This window comes from Opisthocomus hoazin, chromosome 1 (genome assembly GCF_030867145.1).
Source record: "Opisthocomus hoazin isolate bOpiHoa1 chromosome 1, bOpiHoa1.hap1, whole genome shotgun sequence".
NCBI lineage: Eukaryota > Metazoa > Chordata > Aves > Opisthocomiformes > Opisthocomidae > Opisthocomus > Opisthocomus hoazin.
This window is the reverse complement of record NC_134414.1, coordinates 85733191-85756213: the sequence shown is the minus strand read 5'-3', so window position 1 is coordinate 85756213 and position 23023 is coordinate 85733191. Positions and strand designations below refer to the sequence as shown.

Below are 23023 nucleotides of genomic sequence, written 5' to 3'. Positions count from 1 at the left end.
GCTGCCTCCCGCCGAACGCGCCGCGGCGGCCGCGGGGCGGGGCGGGGCCGGCGGGGCGGGGCGGGCGGGGCGGGGCCGGGTCGGCGGGGCGGGGCCGGCGGGGCTGGGCTGGCGCGCCCCGAGCCTTGCCCACGGGCTGCTCCGCGGCGCCGGCGGGGCCACAGCCGCCCGCCTGTCACACCAGGTGGATGCCCGCCATTTGTGCAAACTCACCTGTGCCAATTCCACTATCCCTAATACGAAAAGGTGATTTAATTCCATTTATTGACAAACAAAGGCGAGCAAAACATACGGATGTGCCTGCTATGTCAGATCGTGGTTACATTTAAAGACCGGTTGGTTTGTGTACATCATTTATTTCCAAACTTCCGTACTCTGTAACCAATTTATTAACCTCTTTACGATGAGCGTATTTACAAACTGGTGTATCTTGTCTTCTGGTCCGTCGGATGTTTAGCCCGTAGCGGGTTTTGATTACCCACTAAACTCTTGAGCTACCGAGCCTGCTTCTTACTCTCCGTGTGAGGGAACAGGACCTGTGTGAACGCAGTTTTACTGGAACTGAACAGCCAGTCTTTTGTCTGCTAACCAAGTCAGCCCTCGCTAAAAAGGAATTCACAGACTACGCCGATGATCTCTGTAACCACGACCTTTCGAACACAAGCAACTGAGTAAACTGTGTATTCAGAAACATTTTAATTATTAAGGGCTCGATGCCCTTTGCTACCAGACTTTATAAAACAAAAGAAACCGGATTCGTACCCTTTTGCTTAAAGCTGGGGTTTATAATGTACAACATAAATTGGATTAGCACTAACACTGGGAGGATAAATCTATAGAACCATCTGCCCTCTCTAGACTTGCATCTGATTTACAGATAGTTACATATTTTTCAGGCATTTCCTGTTATCTGCTGAAATACGGCAGAAGTTGAAAGCATTTGGTGTACCTGTAAACACTATGAATCAGTGAAGCAATTTTATTTTCCTGACTCAAGGCAAAAAGTTGCAAAATTCTCAGTCAAGGCTTAGGAAGACCTATCTGAAAGTCAGTCAGTTAGAAACTGGGAAGTCCTGAATTCAGTATCATGGCCTGAACAGGCTCACCACTGTTTGTCACAATATTGCTCGGACTGTGCATTTATTTCCGTGCTGTTCCATACCGTGGTTGTTCTTTCTTTTTCAGTACAGAGATGCTGGATTAGGCAACGTTCACCGGCTGCTGTCAGCAGAGCCCCATCCGGCTCTCCAGTGGCAAGCAATCGGCCAGAATTGGGAACAATATTTCCAAGCCTTATTACAAGAGGTAGGCAGTCACTCCGGCTCCAAGGACGAAGGCGACTTTGGGAGGTGCAGCTGGGACACCTTGCTGAACCAGGTCCCTTCCAGGGTTGCTTTCCAACACAGCTGGCGGAGAACGCTTGCAGAGCGCGAGCAGCGGGGCAGCTTCCGCGCCGGGACGTGGCAGGTGACCGCATCCTCTGGCAACCGCGCTCCCTCAAGCCTCGTAGGGCGCAGACTGTCACTTGCATTTGTTCACACTTGCAGGAGTGAATCGAGCCTACCGGCTTCCTGCAAGCGAAGATTTCTGGTCAGCTGACAAGGGACACTGTAAGCTGCAAAGTAATATCTAAACTGAAATCTGTCTTGCTCCCTGTTACATTTGCATGTCACCAATACTTGTGACAAGAACTCTCTTCTCCTTTAAATCTGTGCCTTTTGCAGTAAGATGGTAAAATTATAGCTAGAATCTAAAGGCAGAAACTGACGTAACTGATGTATTAGTTTGGATTTAACACACCCTTTTGTAATTTGATTTTCTGTTTTACAGATACATATGGGCATATGCATACAGTCTGGTAAGGACAATGACATTGGGGAATACGATTTATTTCACATTTGTGCGCATATGAACATCCATAAAGAGAGGAATTACGGCCAGGTAAAATTAGTACAAGACTGGTCGAAGACCTTGCTGTCTTCTGGTGAGATTTTAGGTGACCTTCCTAAGGAGCGCCTAACTTTTTGCTAAAACTTGTTCCAGTAGACCCCTGCAGTCTGTTCAGCACAGGCTGTGATAACCACATTAAACGGCTGCTGCTAGTAGTGACGAATCTCCTGTTAACTCCTGAAACGGCCTAAAGATGGCCCATTCCAGCTTGTACCACCTCGGGGTTTCCAAGTTCAGGAGGCTCAACTGGCTGGCCCCGGCAGGAGAAGGTCCACTTGCTCCTTCCACATCCTCACGACGGGAGGGCTCCGTCCAACCTGCGCGCGGGCAGCCACGTTGCACCCAGCACGTCGCGGGCCCCCAACCCTGGAGCCCGAGGGACGCCCAGCTGCTGCACGCTGCGCGGTCGCCATTGTAAAGCTCAAGGCGCTCTTTCCATGTCACGGCTATCGCCCAGAGGCATCTGGACTAATGACTTGGAGATTTTCATTCTTAAATAACCCTTCAGAGGAGGCTTGATGGGCTTCCCCTTGGGACAAACGCTCACCGCAGTGTCTCGCTGTAAGAAACACCCAGCTTCAGAGAGTCATCTCGCTGCCTGCTTGCCTCCCCGTCCTTTTCTTTTTTTTAAAAAAAAGAAGAAGTAAAAGAGACTAGGGCAGACCAGGCTTCAAGCACCGGCGGCTCGGCAGGGCCGCGGACACACAAAGCCCCGGGCGGGGCGGGCCGCGCCGCTGCCCTCCGGCAGCGCGGGGTGGAAGGGCTGAGCCGGGCCCTGCGCGGACAGCGGCCGGGCCCCAGGCTGCCGGTGCCGGTGCCCCCGGGCCCAGCTCCGGACCCCACCCGGCGGCAGGCAGGGCGGCTGGGCGGGCCGCCGCCGGCACCCGTGCCCCACAGGCGGCGGAGCGCGGCGCCGGGAGCCGAGCCGAGCCGGGCCGAGCCGCTCGCGGCCACACGGCCCGCCCGCCCCGCCGCCGGCGCTCGGCGCAGCCAATGGCGCGGCCGCTGCCGGGCTCGGCCCGCCCGCTGCCGGGCGGGGGAGGGCGGTGGGCCGGGGCGGGGGTGAGTGGAGTTGAATGATTGAACTTTCTTGTGTAGTTTCTGCGGCGCGGAGGTGCCTGCCCCCAGCGCAGCCCGGCCCCGGCCCGCCGAGCGGGAGCTCGCCCCGGCGCCCGCCCGCAGCTCCCGGCCGCCCCTCTGCCCCGTTTCCCCCGCAGAGCCATGGCGCGGCGGGCGCCCGGCGCGCCCCTCGCCCTGCTCCTCTGGGTAGCGGCCGCCTGCGGCAGCCCCGCCGGGCCGGGGGCCGCCGCCGCCCGCCGGCAGGACGAGGCGTTCTCGGCCGCCAGATGCGCCTCGCGCTGCCTCAGCCTGCAGCTCACCCGCATCTCCGCCTTCTTCAAGCATTTCCAGGTAGGGGCGCGGCGCCGCGCGGGGGCAGCCCGCCGCCGGCCCGGCTCCTCGCAGGTGCTCGGCGCTGCCCCCGGGGCCGCGGGGCCGGGCCGGGGGTGCGCCGGGGCCGGGCGGTTCGCGTCCGCAGCCCGGTGGGAAAGTTTGAGCTTGTTCTAAGAGCGGTGGTCGGGAGCGTGCGGCGCTTGGTTGCGGCCTCCTGCGAAGGTGCGGGTGGGGGTAACGCGGGGTTTTGCGGAATCGGAGGGGCGCGTCTCCGGCCGACGGCGGTGGGGAAGCGGGGGCGAGGCGGGGGGAGACCCTCGGGGCACGAAATGCGACAAGGGAGAGCGGCGCGGGGGGCGGCGGACCAGCGGCGGTACCTGCCCGCCCTCCCTGCTCGCGGTGCCGCGCACCTTGCGCGCTCCCCCGCTGCTCCGCGCCGCGCAGGGATCGAACCGAGCCGAGTCCGTTCCTCCTCCCTCCCTCCCTCCCTCCCTCGCCCCCCGGCCCGGTGGGGACGGAGCCGCTTCCCGGGGCTCCGCGGCGGCCGAGCCGGGACCCCGGCGCTGTCCGGCCCGGGAGGGACCGGACCCGCTGGGGCGGGCGGTTTGGCCAGAGCCGCCTTCGGGGCTGAGGTCCCGGCGCGGCAGGCGGGTCTGAGCGGCACGTAGCCATAACCCCGTTTCAAAAAAAAAAGAATCCCACCCAAAACCACGTCGGTGCGGAGGAAGGACGGGCGCGTTCGGTGCCCGCCGGCGGGTTTGGGCGCAGGAGGCCGGGCCGCGCCCCGAGGCGGGCGGGGAAGGGGGGACACAGCCGCTAAACCCGCTCGCTGCCTGGGAGAGGGATGAGCGCTTTTCATGGCGTTGCCGGGCGGCTGTGGCTTACTTGTTTCACAGTTTCGGTGGCTGAGGAGGCAGTTTGCATCAAGCCGATTCTGGTAAACAGCTCTTTTTGTGCGTGTGTGTGTTTTCTTGGCCAGATTTCTTCTCCGATTTAAAACTGCTGACAGGACGCACATTGCCAAACAATAGTGATTACATTTTAATTAGCCAGGGTGAAATAAGCTGCAAATTACTCAATTAGGACTTGATAACCGGCTGTTTTTTTTTAATCAGTTGAAAAATCTCAGTCTTAACCCCAACCTGCTAAAGCACACGGTCATTTATCTAAATTACCCGGGATTAAACTCCTACTAGACGCGAAGCGACTGTAATGTTTGGAAGATAAAGTGCTCTGGTTTGTAAAAGTTAAGCTTTCCATTGCCTGCTAATGAGGAAAAGGAGGAGAGTTTGAGAGCCCAGGGAGGACCCGATGTTCTCACCGGGTTCTGGCACTACGCGGGGGACCGCGGGGCTGGGCTGTGTTACTGCACCAGGGCTGGGGGGTGCGATGCTCCTTTCCCTCCCCTCTCTTCTCTCTCCTCCTGAGCACCCCACAACCCCCTTCCCATCTCAACCGGTAGCAGCTTCTGGAGTTCTTTTCATTTCAGGGATGCCCCCGCTTATCTTGTAATCTGATTCAGCCTTTGAAGCGAGCCGCACACTGGCTCGTCCCAGCTGGGGCAGGAAGGAACTGTGGTGTCTCCCAGTTCATCGGAGAATCGGAAGAGTGACCCGCTCATTGCCCAGCCCTGCTTTAGGGCGCACGGCCTCCGCGGTGGGGGTCAGGGAGTCAGCAGATGGGTGCTTCACGGGGGGTGGGCGCCCTGGCACTCCAGGGAGAGTTCATTTCACATAGCTCGTGGTACCAAAACCACACCGCTGATGGCCTTTTACAGAGAATGAGGGCCATTCACACAAGTAGTGTGAACAGGAGAGCAGGATTATTTTTGTACCTGCTGGCTCCCTTGTTTGAATGCCAACCGATACTTTTCAAATTTCCCAAATGTTAACTAGAGATTTTCGTTATTTTCCTCCACAGAGAATTTTTACCCATTTTTTTTTTACCATCCCTATTTTTGGAAGGGTCAAGAGAAGTGTTCTCTTAAAAAAAAAAAATCTATTTGTTAATTTACTTTTGGGAAGCAATTCTAAACCTATTTTAAAGGTGCATTCTTAATAAGAAATTATTTTAACTGATGCACAGGTCAAAGAATTTACTTTTTTTTTTTTTTCATGTAGGCTATTGATGTGGGCTAGAAGAAGAATTAGTCACGTAGATCAAAAGTCTGTGATCTTCAGAATGCCTGTTGAACAGGCGCAGATGCCTACTTTTTGCTCTAAAATTCCCAGGGCCGGGAGTTGACCGGTTTTGGGAGTGTTGGGGAATTCTACATAGAGGTTGCAGCAAAGGACATTTGGGATTGATATGAGAGACATCATACCACATGGCTCTTACAGCCCAATGAAATATGTGTGTTTTTTATCTATCTATGGTGCATATACAGACCAGAAAGTTTAACACAAAACGTCCTGGCACAAAGTCCTTTCATAAAAAAGCAAACAAACAGAAAGTGTAAGCAGAATGGGTCATAGTGTTTTCTTTTTTTTATAAAACAGCATATTCATTACATACTTATCCACAGTAGAGAATGATGTTCAGCCTATGAGTGAAGGGACTCTGACTGTGTGCAGCATTGAGCTTTAGCTTGCTTTGGGCGTTTGCAGGTGAGAGAAAGCATTTTTATCCCAACTGTGGAACTTGAGCCATTGGACAGCACTGAATGAATGAAGCGTTCCTTGACCCTGTGACTGGAAAGAGTAGGGCAAGGAGAACACGTCTGTCCAGCCATGTTCAGGGCACTCACCGCTTTTAGTTATTTTGGTGTTGAGACCGGGCTTTTACAATGACTGCTGGGTAACATGTGAGGGAGTAATTGGAGCATTCACTGGAACCCGTCCATGCTTCTGGGTGACTGCACTGACAAGTAGAGTTCCTACCGCTCCGCTTTGTTTCTGACAAAATTCTCTGTAAATCACCTGAAGAGGAGAGGATGGCAAGAGTGTTCTTCCAGCAACCAAGAGCATGACAGCCAAGTGGCCGGCCTTTGGTGGAGAGGACGGAGATTTGAACCTGACAGTCCTGTATCGTCATCAGTGTTGTGCCATTTGGCTGCTGTCTGGAAGGGCGTGGCTGTGTGTTAGTGACCTGCCCTTGTAAGATGGGAAGGATGAGTCTTCCCCCAGTTTGGAATGAAAGGAAGGGCTAAGGTGCCTAGCTCCACAAGGAACATCAAGACTGTGTGTCCTGTGTGGAAGGTGGCTTGCTGTTTTAGGGACTGAGGCTGTAAAGAAGGGTGATGTCTTTGGATACATTATTTCCCTCAACGTTTTCTTGCTAAGGCGATTCCCTTCTCAGTGTTTTAGCCCATGTGCAGGAGAAAGTTAGGAATTCTAATTTGGTGTATCCAAAGTTTATTTGTGAATGTGGTTTTATAGTAACCCAGTACAGTAGGTAAAACCCTCATGAAGATGAGGTCACAGTTACTGCAAGAGTTTTTGCATTCCTGAAAAGGGTATGGATATAAATAGGGACCTCGTAATAGCTAGCTGGGAAGGAGACCTGAATACTCAGATTAGTTTAGCTAGGGCTTATCTGTATAACCTACCTGTTTTAGTGGAGTGAGACTAAATTCTTTGCATTGCTGTCTATGGGCGTAGCCTTTCCCATCTGTGGCATTGGCTGTGGATGAACTCCTTCCATTTTGGGGGAGCAGGCATGGCAGTGACCTTTAGTGTTCTGCTTTCAAGTTCAATTATTTTAACCTCTACTGCCAACCATCTGAGCTGTGTTCATAAAACAGCATGTTTATAAGTTTTCTTTGTGAATAGGAGCTTGAACATCAGTGTAAGCACATAGGCTAAAGGTACAGCATAAAAGTGTTGTGGAGAGCAGTGTTTAGCTGGACCTGTGAGCTCACAGATCTTTTGTCTTAGTTGCCATCTGTTACAGACCTCTGAAGTGTCTTCCCGCTTAATGTGATAAACTTGACAAGTTAGCTAAGGTAGGGGAGGTGTCAATCTTGTTTACTGGGTCAGAAGCAGAGAGGGTGGTAGGACATGCCAGAGGATGGAAGAATGGCAGCAGCAAGAGCTTTGGGGGTGGTTGCCAGCCAGACTGGCTGTGGTTGCTGTGTGGGGTGACAGGGACAGAGAGGGCCCGCAGCCACATGCTCGCAGAGTTGCAGAGTAGCTGAGGATGGACGGCACCTCTTGGTAACCTGTTCTGGTGTTCAGCCACCCTCACAGTGGTTTCTTACGTTCAGATTGAATTTCTTGTGTTTGGATTTTTGCCCATTGCTTCTTGTCCTGTTACCGGGCTCCACTGAGAAGAGACTGGCTCCATGTTCTTTACTCCCTCCCATCAGATATATGTAAACATTGATGAGAACTGCCTGAGCCTTTTCCGTTCCAGGCTAAACAATCCCCGTTCTCTCAGCCTCTTCTCATGTGAGAGATGCTACAATCCCGTAATCTTAGTGGCCCTTTGCTGGACTTGCTCCGCTAAGTCCATGTCCTTTGTCAGCACTGGACCCAGCACTCCAAATGTGGAGGAGTGAGTAGAACAGAGAATAGGAATAGTTACATTTTGGAGATATAGTATGTGCTAAATATTTTTACTCGCTTCTAAATTAGTTTTCACTATTTAGATTTTCTTACTTTGGTGTGTATATGACCATTTATAGTTGTCAGTGCATTAAAATCAAAATGCTAATGCTAAATCCAATCAGATTTTTTTTCCATATTTTTAGATATTGGTACATTTCCCTGTGTGGTAGAGTTTGGGTTTTTTTTTTGCGTGTGTGTGTGTTTGAGTAGTCTTCAATAGTAAGATGAATCTTAGCAAATTAATTTCTTCATTCTTAAGAGGGAAATCCACCTACATTGGGATGTATAATGCGATCCAGAATTGTGATTGCTGCTTGAATACGCTTCTGAAATACTGCTTTAAGCTTGTTCAGATGGGTACTGTTTAAGAACGAACCAGCAACAGTGTGGGTGAGCTTGGTTATGTAGGTGTTTTGTCTTCATACCTACACTAACTTCTCTGGAGATTGGAGGAGTTCCAGTTGATACAGTGTAAACATCCCTCAAATGGTAAGCCAGTTTTGTGATATATGAAGGGAAATTACTGAGGGATTTCCCCTTGTAAGTGTGATTTAGTATAAATCTAACAGTAATGTACTAAAAATTATTATTTATAGATTAGTACTAAGCTAGATCAGCTAAGGCTAACTCAAAATTGTTTTTGAAAGGATGGAAAAATGTTCTTTTAAGCTAATAGGTCTGTATGTTGCAGGATGTTTAATAGTTGTGAGAGGGAACAATAAGGCTTTAAAATTCGGTACGCTGAATGACTGATAACTGTAATGCAGTAGGAAGTTGTTTTCACTGTTACAGATGGGCTGTTGCCTTTCAGGACAACTGATGCTTTTGATGGAGAACAGGCAATTCTTTTAAATAAATAATAAAAGGTTCTCAGATTTTATGTCTGCAAGCAAATAGCGTACAAGTCATTACCTCTAGATACCCAATACCAGATTTTACCTACAAGTCAGGCAGCTAGCAGTCTACATGCCAGCACATCTGCCTTCAAATGGCTTGTAACTCCAAAGTGACTGCACCTGCAAAACTCTGGGATTGATTCCAGATGGGAAAGCTGTATGGGCAGGCTGAAAGTCTAGGGTGCATGTGCCTAAGGAGCCCTGCTGTAGAGATGATGGAGATCATGAACAAACTGTTTGTTGTACCTGTCTTGAATAATTCCGAAACCGTAAATTACTTCTCATGAAATCTTTTGAAAAGATACGTAGTACTTTTGTAATGAGATGTAGTAGATATGTAGTGTGTCATTCCTAGAATGTTTCAGTTCCAGTGGATAGGCTGCCCAGGCACCGAGTTTGCTTAGATCTTTTGGGACATGTTCACAATCTTTTCTGCATGTTACTACTTAGGCAATGTGTGCCATCTGCTTGTGTTGCCATTTCAGTACTCATCTCCTTGTTGCCAGAAATAGTCCTTGCGTTAAATAATTCTGACTTTCATATGTCTCCTAAAGCACACTGCTGTTAATCTCTTTCTACAGACAAATTCAAACATTTGTCATTTTCTCAAAACTTGTTAAAATTCCCAATCATTCTTCTGTTTTTATTGTTCATATAGCATATGGTGTGGAGAATTGTTCTGGCATTTGGTGTGCTCCTATTATTGAGATCTAGTCTTGTGAACAAGAGGTGCACAGATCTTCTAACATGATCTTATGTAGAAATTTTGAAGATGAAAGGTTCATTCTGAATAGCAATGGTTGCATCTAATGAAAGCACCTGCATTATTCATGGTATTGTGGAACTGAGTCACAGTTAGTTGTTGCAGTTGTATCCAGGTCTGGTGTGAACCTCTCTGATTTCAGGGGCAGTTATGTTCACTTTCTTATGACCAACCTCAAATCTCTGGCATCAGTGAAGGCTTGCATAGTTGATGTGAGTGCCAAGGCTACAGAACCTGGTCAGATTTGGGACCTTAACCTTGACCATTGCTTTCCCAAGCTGTTCCTGTTTGACTATGCCTCAAGTGTAAATTTTAAATACAAATTGAATGAACTGTATGAAAACGTAAATGAATGGTGAACAATTACATTGAACAGTAAGACTTGCCAGGATACTTTTCTTGCATTTTACTCGTGGATGCTTACATATTAGAAAAAAAAAATCTTTATGCTATTTGCTCTTTGTGAAACTAAAATTGCTTTTAATTTGGTAAATATGCCTGATACCAAATGCAATAAAATCAGTAGGAATGTAGCTAGTATGTTTTGAGGCAGATGTTTTGTGTTTAGAAAACATTGGCAAAGCATAGTTTTAGTGTCACAGGGGTGTGTCGGGGAAGGAGAGGAGGTGTTGCTTTTGAAAAGCATTAGAAAACTTCAGAAAGAAAACCACTGGGAGTTCTAAAATGTAAATAATTTTTCAGTTCAAACATATATCCACTTCGTACAGACTGAAAGGGTATAAGCTCGGTAGTGTTCCTATTAAAACTATTATTAAAACATTATTCATTTCTGCATATGGTTTGTCTCTGTAATTAACTAGTGCTCTGAACTGTATTTAAATATGTTTGGTTTGGTAAGTGTCCTATAAGAAAAAATACCCCCAATACATTTCTGAGACAGATTGAAAACCAGACTGATTTCCCAGATGCTGAACATTTGTCATTTTGCAAAGGGCAAACTTCTTAAGAGTGAGTGCTGATTTTATGTGTGTCCACAAATGGAGATTATTATTCACAAGCTGGTCTATATCTCCATTGGCTATTCTTTGTGATTTTTTTTGCTTTCTGTGATTATCTGGATTTAAGTAGATATCCAACTTCTATAAACAGAAAAAGGAAGTACTTTTATTTAGCATCTATATTTTTTTAAGATTGAAAATATGATTAATGACTTGAGTATCAGGAATATGATGTAACAGAAGAAAGACACATTCATAATGATATTAAGTAGTCAGTGCCTAGCAAATGGAAATCGTGCACCAAAAAAGCACTTGCCTAGGAGTTTACACCAAAATCTTCATTTTTTGACCTTTCCCACAGCTGAGCCTTGTAAGGCCTTACATTACAGAAACCTTTGAAGTCCATGAAAAGCCTTCTATTGATTTCAGCTGGATCAGGGCCATGTAGGAACACTGGATCCATGCAGCCTTTTTCAACAAAAAAGAAGAGTGCTGTGAACTTGGTATCCCAGTACTAGTTGTATCCCTCTTTCAGTCTTTCAGTGTCCAAGAGATCACAGGACATGAAGATGGAGAACTGGTGGTGTTGAAAGGTAAGTGGACCCTTTAAACCTGAAAGTGAAGTACTGTTCCTTTCATCTCTGATTAAAAAGAACCACACGTTTATTTTCATTCACCAAAAAGAGTATAAAATATTTTCAGATTTGGGGAACAACACTGCCCAAAGTTTATATCAAATTTCCTTTGACTTCCTTTAACCATATTTTCACCAGTGTCTCTCTAGACTGTCCAAGAGGTATAAGATCAAAATTATGTAAAAGTATTAATGTATAATACAGGCAAATACATGGATCTTTCACCAAAAAAGGCCCTATGGCTTATTATACCTTTATGGACGCGGCATGTTTTTCTGTGTTTGTTCTTGGTTTGTGTATGGCATGTTCCTTTAAAACAAAAGTGACATGACTCAGGCTTGCAAAGGGAGTGACTCCTCTGGTGACAGCTCAGATTCCTGAGGAAAACACAGCCCAGGACTTGCAGGAGAAGCAGAAGAAGAGACAGAGAGTCTCAGAAGTGAGACAGCTGGAGATAGGTGATCTCCAGCAAGCCTAGGGAGGACAATGCTGGGAAGAGAAACTGTCTAGGAGTAGAGGGGACTGTAGACATTGCTGTGACAGAATTAGTTGAAACTAATGCTGGAAACAGAGAACAGACACAATGGGCGTAGGAAAAGTTGTTTGTAAATATTTTTTGTTTCTGTTCTTTCTCAGCTGCACAGAGTTTTACCTGCTTTAAAAAGGTTGACTGTTCTTGTTTGTAGTTTAGTAAAAATATGGTTCAAAAATCCTTTTGTCTTCATTGCGAAGTCCAGTTACAGGTAAAACCACCAAGAAAATTCACCACAAAGTTCTAGCTAATTCATGCTCCTGTCATACAGAACAGTGCTGGCAAATAAACATTTAAGTTTGCTCTAGACTGGGGGTGCTCGAGTGTGCAGCCTGTCCAGGTAATGCTGCTGACCTGTGGCTGGCTGCTTTTCAGCTTGTTTTCATTTGTTTCTTTCCTATAAGTAACCTGGGATTCTGGAAGCAATTTATGGGCTGACTGTGGCCTGGTGGTGGCAGCTTGCTCCTCATTTCTGCCTTTCCTGAAGACTTTAACCATGTTGATGGATTGTGAGAAAAGAGGGACAAAGGAACAGGCAACTTTGGCTTTCTGAACCATTCCTGCTCTCCAGACATTACGAACTTGCTCTCTGGAGAGTTTTCAACCAGAAATACGTTCTGGTGATGACAGCCTTCTGTCTTGAGTCAATACTGTGATTTACTTACATGTATTCTGAGTTAAATAGTAGTTCAAATTCTTCGGCAAGATGATCTTGTGCATGTACTCTGTGCATTTTCAGAAGTGCTGGATATACGGTATTGCACATATTAAGTTTGCTCATGTGATGAGAGAAGAGCTGTACATACGTTTTATTCCCATACAGCAGAGAAAGTGAGGTGGCCTCCTCAGCCAGTATGCTGGGCACAGTCTACAACAAGGATGTTCTCTTTCAAGTCAGAAGTTTGACAAACTGCTGCCAGTGTAATTTTGCAAGTGGTCACAACTCAACTGCAAACCTCTCCAAGGTAGTGAAGACTTTATGTTTCTTTCTGCCTGTGAGGGTTGCAATCCAGTTGCCATGGATCCTGTAAGAAGATAATATGAGGGAAATAGTAAGCGTGCTTCAGGACAAATGTCTTCTGTCCAGAGAGTCAGATTGAGGTTGGTGGTGAAGTTTGGGTGAGAATAATGTGCTCATTTAATCCAATGCAAACATAGTTCAGCTTTCCTTGCCATTCTTATAAGAATTTATAAGCATAGTTCTGTTTTTCTTTTTTATGCATTACTCTCTGGGGAGTTACCGTCACATGAACTTACATTTAAAAAAAAAAAGCCAACACAAGCAATCATGGTTCACATACATGAACATGATTTCTCATCACATCTTGTGATTTAGGCCATAGTTCTGGTGCTATACATCATTTGTAGTTAATTGATAATGTTTTTTAACTGGTAATGATTTCTTTGTACTACTGGAATGTTCCAGTCAGGCCTTAGGGCATTGTTGGACCTAGACACCGTAAATTCATTTCTTAACCCCACTTAATGTAAGACTTCAGGTTCTGCTGGGATTTAGTACGTGGGTGAACTGATATGTGATGCAGCAAATAGTTGAAAGCTGAGGTAGGGGAGATAACAGTAATAGTAAAGTGTCCTAATACTCTCACTGTTAGTCAGTTTTTTTTTTAGAATTTATGTTCCTGCATAGAAACTAATTCAACAAGGTGTTTTTCTTTTTTTTTTCAATTAGGTGATGGTTATAGCTACATTGAAAACAATGAAATCACATTAGTTGTGTAACTACAGCTAGACAATAATGCCTCTATTTTTCTTAGTCATAAAGAGTGTCTAATGTGTTGATGTTTGATTCATATCTAGCAATTTTGGGAAGGGAACTGGAACTAGGAGAGCTTGAGGCTTTCTTCTGTTTTGATGTTTCTTTCTATGAACTGAGGGATTGTGAATTAGCCAAGCGCTGGTCAGTCTGGAAGGTGCAGTAGGTGGAAGGAACATTTAGGGTTAGACAAACTGACACAAAGAGGCAAAAATCATCCCATTAACGAGGTGTGTGTCACTTCGTATAGTACTTACGAGCAGCTATGGGACATGTTTGTCAGACTAAATAAGGAAAGAAGATGTAGATTTTTGCAGCTAGCAGCTTATTGTTGGATTTTCTTTGAGTTAAAACGTAGAATAAGCAGTGTGAAAGACAGTAGGCTTTCGGTAAATTTCATGCATTTTCTATCCAGTGGATCCTCATTGACCAGAGTGGGAATGCATTTGACGCTGCACATGCAGTGTATTAGCTCATCTTGTAAAAGATTTTCTTTAATCATAGAACAACACATGTATACATGTGAGCACTGGAAAGCACAGAAGCTGTCATTTCAGTGGTGATTAAGTGTTTAACAGCAAATAATAATTACTTCACGCCTCCTCCGATGTTCAAAAGCTTCGCATTCTTAAGCAGAAAAAGAAGAGCAGCAAAGCGGACAGATCTTGGAAGTTAAACCAAACCTCAGCCATTTTTCAGATTGTAGAAAGTGGTTTCAAAGGGAATAAGCTTAGGGCAGTGCAAATGTACTGGAAATTTCTGTTCAGAATTTATAGATAAAACCAAGAAAATTCACAATATGCTGTTTAAAGACAGTTAACTTGAATTTGTTAAATACCATCTTACGATATCTTCACATCATCCTTTAAAATTCAGAGTGGTAGTAAAGGAATATGCCATTAGGACGAAGTAAAACTGAATTGCCAGTTATCTGCCAGATGCAAAGAACCTTGACTTCAAATTAAGCTATTTTTAGAAGAGATTCCTCGGGATGGTGAGGGAAGATAGAAGCAATTTTTGGTGTAACCAGAGCCAAGTACCACTAAAGACAATAAATAAATATTTTAAAACCCCAAACAAGCTAGATATTGCTCAGTTACTTAATTTTACTCTCTGTATCCAGGTGCCCTTGGGAATTCCAAAGCATCCCTGTAAGTTACATCAACAAGCATGGCTTATCCTCTTAATAATAGGAGCAGATGTCAAATTTTCATGCCCCTAAGATGCTTACTCATACCTAGTAGATCCATCTGGTGTATATCGAGCCTCAGTCAAGTTATTCTCATCCATGACCTTCCCACAGAGACAGCAAATCAAGCAGAACTCCTCAGTCCAATTAAAAAGAAACCTGAATATTATCAACATATTTGTAGTACCCACTTCACTTCACTGTCTTTCTTAATTGCTTTACACAGGTGAGAAAGCTGGTAAAATTGAAGGAGACATTATAATTGGGATAGAATTTCTGGAGCATGCCACCAATATCTGAGACTTTCCAAAGATGGAACAACCAAAAAGTTTGTCAGTTCTAGAAAAATAGATGATTTAAGAAAGAGAAACATAATTTTAATATAAAAAGCGTGCTGATAATTCAAGATGTTGACAACCGGTATTAATCTCAGTTGCCCACATTTATGAGTTTAAGGATATACATTATAATGTTTTTCTTCAGTGGCTGTTAATTTAGATCAAAGATATAAAAGAAAATTCTAGGCTTTGGAACCAGTGTGATCATTGCAGTGGGATTCTATGAAAATTCCATATCTGATTGTTTACATTAACTGGAGGCTTTAAAATACAGTGGCTTGGGTAGGCTTAGACTGCTGTGGCTTAGACTGAGCATTGACATCTCTCATGTTACAAGCCTTTCAATAACTTCAATGCAAATTATCCTGTCTTAATTTTTAACTCTTTCACCTAATGCCAGAAACCTCTGAAACATGATGGACTTGTCAGGAAATTATTGCTCTGCATAACAGCTATATGTCTGGTAACCAGACATGTTAGTCACAAAAGCTTCAGTCCTACCTTGAAGAGAGATTTATTTTTTTTTTATGGTACGTCTTCATTAGCTAGTTATCAGACTGTATTCTAGAAAGCTGGCACATGAAAGGCTTTTATGTTTGTGAAAAGTTTTATGACAGTATGGTGAGGCAACATAAATCTTGCCCTGAAGATTGTCACTGTAGGAAGATCAAGTTAATATCCCTGTAGCTCAGACTGTAGAGTAGTTTTAGTATGTAATGTCTTTCTCAGATAATAGAATTTAATGTTGATTTCCTCTCCCTCTCATCTGTCCTTCCACAGTCTTAGATTGGTTGCGGGGTGGTCTAGAAGACTGGAGTGCAGCAGTTGTCCCATGTAATAGATGTTTCTTGTGACATACAGTTCTTAACAAAGTGTAAAAAAGCTCCTAAGAAAACTGGGTTGTATCTGTTGTAACCTACATTAAAAGACTGGCTCTTCTCTCAGGAATATGCTGTCGGTGTTATAGGGCCAAAGGATCCCAGCTAGGAAGCTAGGATCAGGTTAGCATGCATGTTAAATTTCAAGTGGAAAGGGAAAGACTCACCCACCCTTCTGTGTGCTCCTTCACTTGATGCCTGTTTTTCATCCATTGTCAACACCATGTCATTGCAACCTCTGCTGTTCCAGGAGCTGTTGCAGTTCCTTAAAATAGGATAGGAATAAAAATGTGGTCTGCAGACAAATATGAACAGGGTTTACAGGTCTGGGAGCTGGGGAAAGAGAGCAGTGCTGAGTTGGTCGGGTGAAGGGGGTCATGGCTTCCTCTTTATGTGATACAGTTAGGAGGAGGACATTCATTACGTGGTGTGATAGTGGTGTTGCACCACTACGCAGCTGGCATCCGCAAGTCTTTGTTATTGGCGTAATGTGGCAGCCCTGTGCGTTGTCTTTCTGCACAAGTGAGAGCTGGGTTGGGAAGGGACAGCCCGAGGGCCAAACCGCTAGGAGCAATGGGGAGCAGAGTGTTAACTTGCATGGTGTAGTTTGTTGTCAGGTTGTGCTGTAGAGATGAGGCAATAAAGTTGTGGGCTCATTAAATGGTATCCGTTACATCTTGTCTGTCTTTCTGTAATGTCTGCAGTGAAGGCAGATGTATGGAAAGACTGTAGTGATTAAAATATGTCTGGGAAGTAAGACTTGCTCCTGAAATGCTGCTTTAACTGTTGTGGCGAAAGCTTTTTTTATGTGGCTGCCATATGTTTCTTTGGAATGGTGCTTTCTGAGAGTATGTTAACAATATTGTGTTAGGTTTTGTTCGAATTGAAGATAGGCTGTTCTGTTTATGAGTCCAAGCGTGATTTTAGTTTGGAAAGTTCTTTAATTTGTAAATGACCACAGAACCCTTTTGCAAAGGCTTCTAGGAAGTCCCAGGTCTGGTGAGGTGCGCTTCACTCACTGAGCCAGGTCTTTTGTGGAAAAAAAAAAAAAAAAAATCCCCAAAGACTGTTTTAAACAACTGTTAGAGCTCCAAGGACTGTGTTAATTTTGACACTTGTTACTTCTGAGAGCTTTGCTATGCACTTCAATGATTCTTCTAAAATAGGATTTTTGTGTAGAGAACTTTATTTATAAATATGGATGGGTCTGTGGATCTACCCATGTATTATTATAGTCAAATTTTTGTCTGCGTATAACATCTGTAGGATCATTGTTTGTGCTGTGTTTTACTGCTGAGATTACACTTTTCTACATGCTTTAAAAATACTAAAAGAACTTGGGATAATGAATCAAAGTATTTATATTGGCAATGATGTTTGTTGAGCTTGTTGCATTTCACAGATCAAAGAGGAGAAATTTTGTAGTAATATATCAAGACAATTGGAACAATATAGGGGAGATTTGTCATAAATATTTTCTGTTGAGAAATGAACTGCATGGAATTTATTTGTTTGTTTGTTTTTCTGTTAAAGGGAAATTAAAATATGTATCCGTCAGCTTGTGGTGGATATGGCCTCTACTACTGCTTGAAATATTTAGTATCTTGTAAAATAATAACATGTGCCAAAGAGAAAGGAAATACATTCCTGAAATTTATCATGTGAATTTCATACAGCTATATTGGAAATAATTAGAATGTTAGGTACAAGAGTGTGAGCATAAAATTTGATGGTGCCTGATACTGAGTCATAGTAACAGCTGAAGAGCTGTTAAGTTTTAAGCGCAGGCGTGTGTACATACTCTTGCCAACGATACAAGTCTAGTATATAATGATGTCCTTCCTATACATACCGGAGCAGAATAGGGTAAAATACAGTAAAACATCATATGGCCACTATGTAATACAATGCATTTAGCAGTTTTGTAATCAGAAATGACTCCATGACAATGCAACCTGCATGAAGTATCCTGTCTTTATATAGTTTATAGTTAGACTATTTATAATGGACATTCTGGATGATCTAAAAATGTGTGGTTGCTCTTTTTTTTTTTTTTTTTTTTATGTTTCATTTCTTATGGAGATGAGACACCAGAACCCTAAGTGTTTTGCAAGTCCAGAAAGGAATGCTGCCCTGTGTCTCTGAAACACTGTGGCTTCTGAGGAAAATCAAGTCTAGTAGGAAGCACTGAAATACTACCCTTGTGTCTTTGTGGGAGAGGTTAGAAGTGTTTGAGGTGCATCTACACATTAGTGTTTTAATGTAGATCAGAGTTTGCTTTTGGAGTGAGTCTCCTGAGCATCATTATCAGTTTGTTTCACATCACGGACCAGTCTGAGATTTCATGTGGTGGATTTCTTCTGGATGAGCATAACTGGAAGAGATGATCCATGGGGACCTGATGTGCTTTAGCGACTAATGGGCATGGTGTTCATGCGACCAGCCTAGAACTAGTTTAAGGAAAAGGAGAAGTTTGTGTACGTGTAGTGCAGGCATCAAATCCATCAGCACCAGCTGTTTTGCTCAACAGATGTGTTTCTGTGATTCACATAACTTCCTAGTGTGGAGACACCCTGGGGTGTTTGTAGCTGATTCTGGAATGATCGGCTGGTGGGCAGCGCAGGCGAATGCAGCTTGCGATAAGTGTCCCCCATCACATGCTGCTGGGAATCACCCAACTAACCAATAATCTTATAATTGTACAGAATGGTAATATGGACTATAGTTTTCAGTTACAAAGTCAAATCAGTATTAAAAGCAGCATGCACACATTTCTGAAACCTGGAATATTACTGCTTTTTAGTAAATCCATTGTGTTTTTTCAAGTACACTAAAATAGGTCATATATGTCTACATTTATATTGTGTTTTGCATAAGTAAACATTATATTTTTAGAACGTATTCTGTTCTTTTCAGTGTTAATTTCCCAGTGGGCTACATTGCCATTGCATCCTGGAGCCGGCATATACTTTTACTGTCTCATTATTTCATTTGTATAGCAAATCTACTTTATGACATGACAAAAAAGGCACAGTAGCGTTTTGGAAAGGTGGTGGTTTTGAAATGGAGCCTACAAACAAATAGTTGACAAGCTATCTTTTGCTTCCCATGTTAATGCTACCAGATTAGTTGGTGTTCACTTCAACTGGATTACTTAACCCCAAGAAGTGCGTGCAGGGTTTGGCCCAAAGCACATGCCTCAGTGTGAGATTCCGTACTTAATATCTTCAAGTTAATGTTGGTATATTTAGTTCCTCCTATTGCTTGGTGAAGTTTATTTCATCTGGATTCTTTTACAGATGAATAGAAACTTCTGCTAAGTGGAGTAAGACCTCAGTTGAGATCAGTCTTAGAAGTGGTAAGAGTGAAGTCTGTCAAACCACAAGAAGGCAGTCATATCTCGCAAGTGCGGTGGAGACACAAGGATTCCTGTGGCTCATTTGTTTTTACAGCTTGTGTTTATCTAGTAGTTTTTCGGTCCATGTGAGAAGACAGTACTGTAAGGAGAGAAAAGGTGTCCCGTGCTTGAGATGCAAATTTAATCCAAACAATACGTAGTCTGTATTTTCAAAACTACGGATCTTTTGCTGTTTCATTGGTAATGACCTTTGGATTTCAATGACTGTCTTTCTAGGAACCTACTAATGATGACAGCCAGAGAACAAATACTGTTGTGTCTCACAATTTAGGTGATGGTTGCTGATTTTACTTAATTCCTTTTGTAATTACTCTGATCCTAATGTTTTTTCTGTGTTTTCATTTTGGTGCATGTAAAGTTGTAGCTTTAGATATTTCAGTGTAAACTCTAATGAAAACAGTCTGTAATAGACAAAAAGGTTGAAGATGAGTTTGCATGAACTCTTTAGAAAATATCAGTGCAAAGTTGAGGTCAATGCAGTTCTATTTGTACCCGTTCATCTACAGGACAACCCGCTATATCATTGTGATAGGAGTTGGCACATTACAGGTGATGGCAGCATTAGTGTAAATCCCAAAAAAAACCCGACTGAGACCTAAAAATTATTTGTTATATGCGTTTTCTGGTGTTAAATACAGATGTTTAAAATTTGACTGCAGTGTTAGTCAGGCTGTTACCCGTGATAATTTAATTTTAGTTTAAATTTACAAATTGCAGTTATGTCACCAGAAGAACGAAATGTTAGCCTGATCTGTTTTATAACTATTTCTTACATTCAGTCATCTCTTTAACTTCATTACTTTGGGTTAACCAATAACTAACATTTACTTTTCTACAGTTTAAACATCTCTGGTATAGAAATGGCTTCTGGTAGGGAGGATGTACATTTATTTTAGCTGTGAGGGATCACAGTGGCTAGTTACAGTAACAGAAGAACTCGAGGTGTGTGTTCCAAAATGTGTTCTTCCTTTTGGCTTCCTTTTCAGAATACTGTTTATTGGTTAATTTTTTTATATAAAGAGTTGTATGTACTTGTAAGATGGCAGAGGAAATACATGTACACAATTGAGCTTAAGGCTGTATTTCTACATAAGTTTTTATATAACACACTTATCATGAAGTTATCCAAGTGTCTGAGGGTAATATATTAAGCAACGTGACTAATATCCGCTAAGTACTGTTTGTTCTCTTACCTTTTCTTGCATTAAAGTCCTATGTGGTGATTTTTTTTGTTTGTTTCGGTAGGTTTTATATCTTTTGTTGTTTTGCCTGGTTTGGGTGATCTTTATTTGGTTTAGTTGTTGAAATTTTGCTGTGTGCTTTTGTTAACTATAGCAAAGTCTAAAGACATTTCTTATACATCAGGAAAAAATGAAGATGTTGTTATAGCACAGTCTCCTGCTCTCAGACTCAGCAAGGGCTGGCTGCTCCCAGGGGATGGGGAGCCAGGGGCTGAGGGTGACCCTATCGCAGGCGGTGGCTTCTCCGAGGGGAGCGGCCCCACAGGGTGGGCAGAGCTGGGTGCTGGTAACAGGGTCGTCACCAGTCTCAGGCACGGCAAGCGATGAGCCAGGGTCAGGGGCAGCCAGGGGCAACTGTGGGATGAGCGGTTTCATGGTGTGCTGGGTGAAGATCTGGCTGAAGGGCAGGGTTCAAAGGGTTCTCGTGAATGTGGCTACCTCTGGCTGGCAACCAGTCACCAGCGGTGTTCCTCAGGGTTCAGTTCTAGGGGCAGTCTTCTTCAATGTATTAATCAATGATCTGGATGCAGGAGTTGAATGCACCATTAGCACATTGCTGTTGATACCAAACTGGGACATGCTGTTGACTCTTTTGAAGGAGAAGAGGCCTTTCAGACAGATCTAGAGAGATTAGAGCATTGGGCTATGATTAATGGGATGAAAGTTAACAAGTAAAAATGCTGGATTCTGCACCTGGGATGGAGTAATGTCAGGCACATGTATAAAAAGGAGAGGTGTGGCTGGAGAGCAGCCCTGCAGAAAGGGATCTGGGGTGCTGGTTGGCAGCAGGCTCAACAGGAGTCACCAGTGTGCCCTGGCAGCCCAGAGGGCAAACTGCACCCTGGGGTGCATCTAACACAGCATAACCAGCTGGTCCAGAGAGGTGATTATCCTGCCGTATTCAGTGTTGGTGAGGCCTCACCTTGAGTACTGCATGCAGTTCTGGGCCCCACAATCTGAGAAGGTTAAGGTACTCAGATGTGTCCAGAGGAGGACAAGAAGGCTGGTGAAAGGGCTAGAAGGAATGTCCTGTGAGGAGCAGCTAAGGACTTTGGGCTTATCTAGTTTGGAGAGAAGACAGCTGAGGGGCGACATTGCTCTCTGCAGCTTCCTGAGGAGGGCAAGTGGAGAGGGAGGTGCTGAGCTCTTCTCTGTGGGATCCAGTGACAGGATGCGTGGGAATGGCTCAAAGCTGTACCAAGAGAGGTTTAGACTGGACATTAGGAAGCGTCTCTTTACTGAGAGAGTGGTCAAATGCTGGAACAGGCTGCCTAGAGAGGTGATTGATAACCCAAGCCTGTTGGTGTTTGAGGCATTTGGACAGTGCCCTTAATATCATGCTTTAACTTTTAGTCAGCCCTGAATTGGTCAGGCAGTTGGACTAGATGATTGTTGTAGATCCCTTCCAACTGAAATCCCCTCCCCTCCCCTCCTTTTTTCTTCTTTCTCTTCTAAAAGAAGATGGGGCCAAAGACAGGGCTGGAGGTGAGGCCTCAGGACACGGCCCCAGGTCCAGTCAAGAGGCGGGGCCAGACACAAGCTACAGGGTACAGCCAGGAGATGAGCTGCCCACCGCCTAGGTGAGATGTCCATCCACGAGGCAGGGCCAGAGGCAGGCACAGCTCGCAGATGGACTGATGGCTCCAGCTGGGCTGAAACGGGACTTCTGGGCCTGTGGACAGGAGGTGAGGGTGGAGACCCCAGGTGAGGTCTGTTAAGGCCTACTTAGGTCTTCAGGGCCCTGACAGCTGCCCACACAACATTGAAATGTGACAAAGGTGAAAATATCCCCTGACTTCTCTGGAGGAATCACAATTATAAAGTGAAAGTTAAGGATTTTTGAAAAACAACGTGGATAAAATTTAAGATATTATAATACTGTATAAATTATGCCAAGACCCGTTTTGAACATTGCATGCTGCTGCTGTCCTTCCATCTCAAAAAGGTACAGCAGAAGTAGGAAAACTACAGAGAACAGTAACAAGAGAGACCAAAAGCGTGGAACGAGCCATTAGCTGCTCATCCAGTTCTTACGCTTTTGCTTCAGTAACCTTTTGTAGCCACTCTTGAATAGGTGGTATTGTGGTATTTGGAACATAGTTCAGTTCTCTATGATTGCTATAAAATATTTAGGCATGATCTGTTAGATTGTGTGAGGAAAGCTGGTCTGAGGACCCATGGAAGAGCTCAGAGAGGCGATGGCACGTGGGGGATCCCAAATCACGCCCTGCCCGGCTGCTCCCAGCCCCACCACAGGAGCCATCAGCCCATCAGAGGCCCATCCCCACCAGGCCGGGGGAGCACCGCGTCCCGAAGGCAGACGGGAGCCCCGATAAGGGGCTTGGAGGGAGGGACGGCCTCTCCGGGCCCTCCCAGGGCTGTTCCACAGAGCCACAGAGGTGACTCAGTGCCGGAGACACTGCCTGGGGCACGGCACGCATTGTGGGGGGCAGGGGAAGAGCAGTCTGGGGTTGTGCAGGGCTTGTTGTGGGGAAATAGAGGGGTAAGGGG

General features: G+C 44.7%; 1 protein-coding gene across 1 annotated transcript in view; it reads left to right on the top strand.

Annotated features, from left to right (window-relative positions):
- Positions 1–3156: 3156 nt before the first annotated feature.
- Positions 3157–23023, top strand: part of ANOS1 (anosmin 1) — a 150341-nt gene continuing 130474 nt past the window's right edge. Inside the window, exon 1 of the mRNA XM_075428212.1 lies at positions 3157–3360. Coding sequence (XP_075284327.1) covers positions 3172–3360 — 189 coding nt within the window. The 5' untranslated portion in view covers positions 3157–3171. The remainder of the gene's footprint in view (positions 3361–23023) is intronic.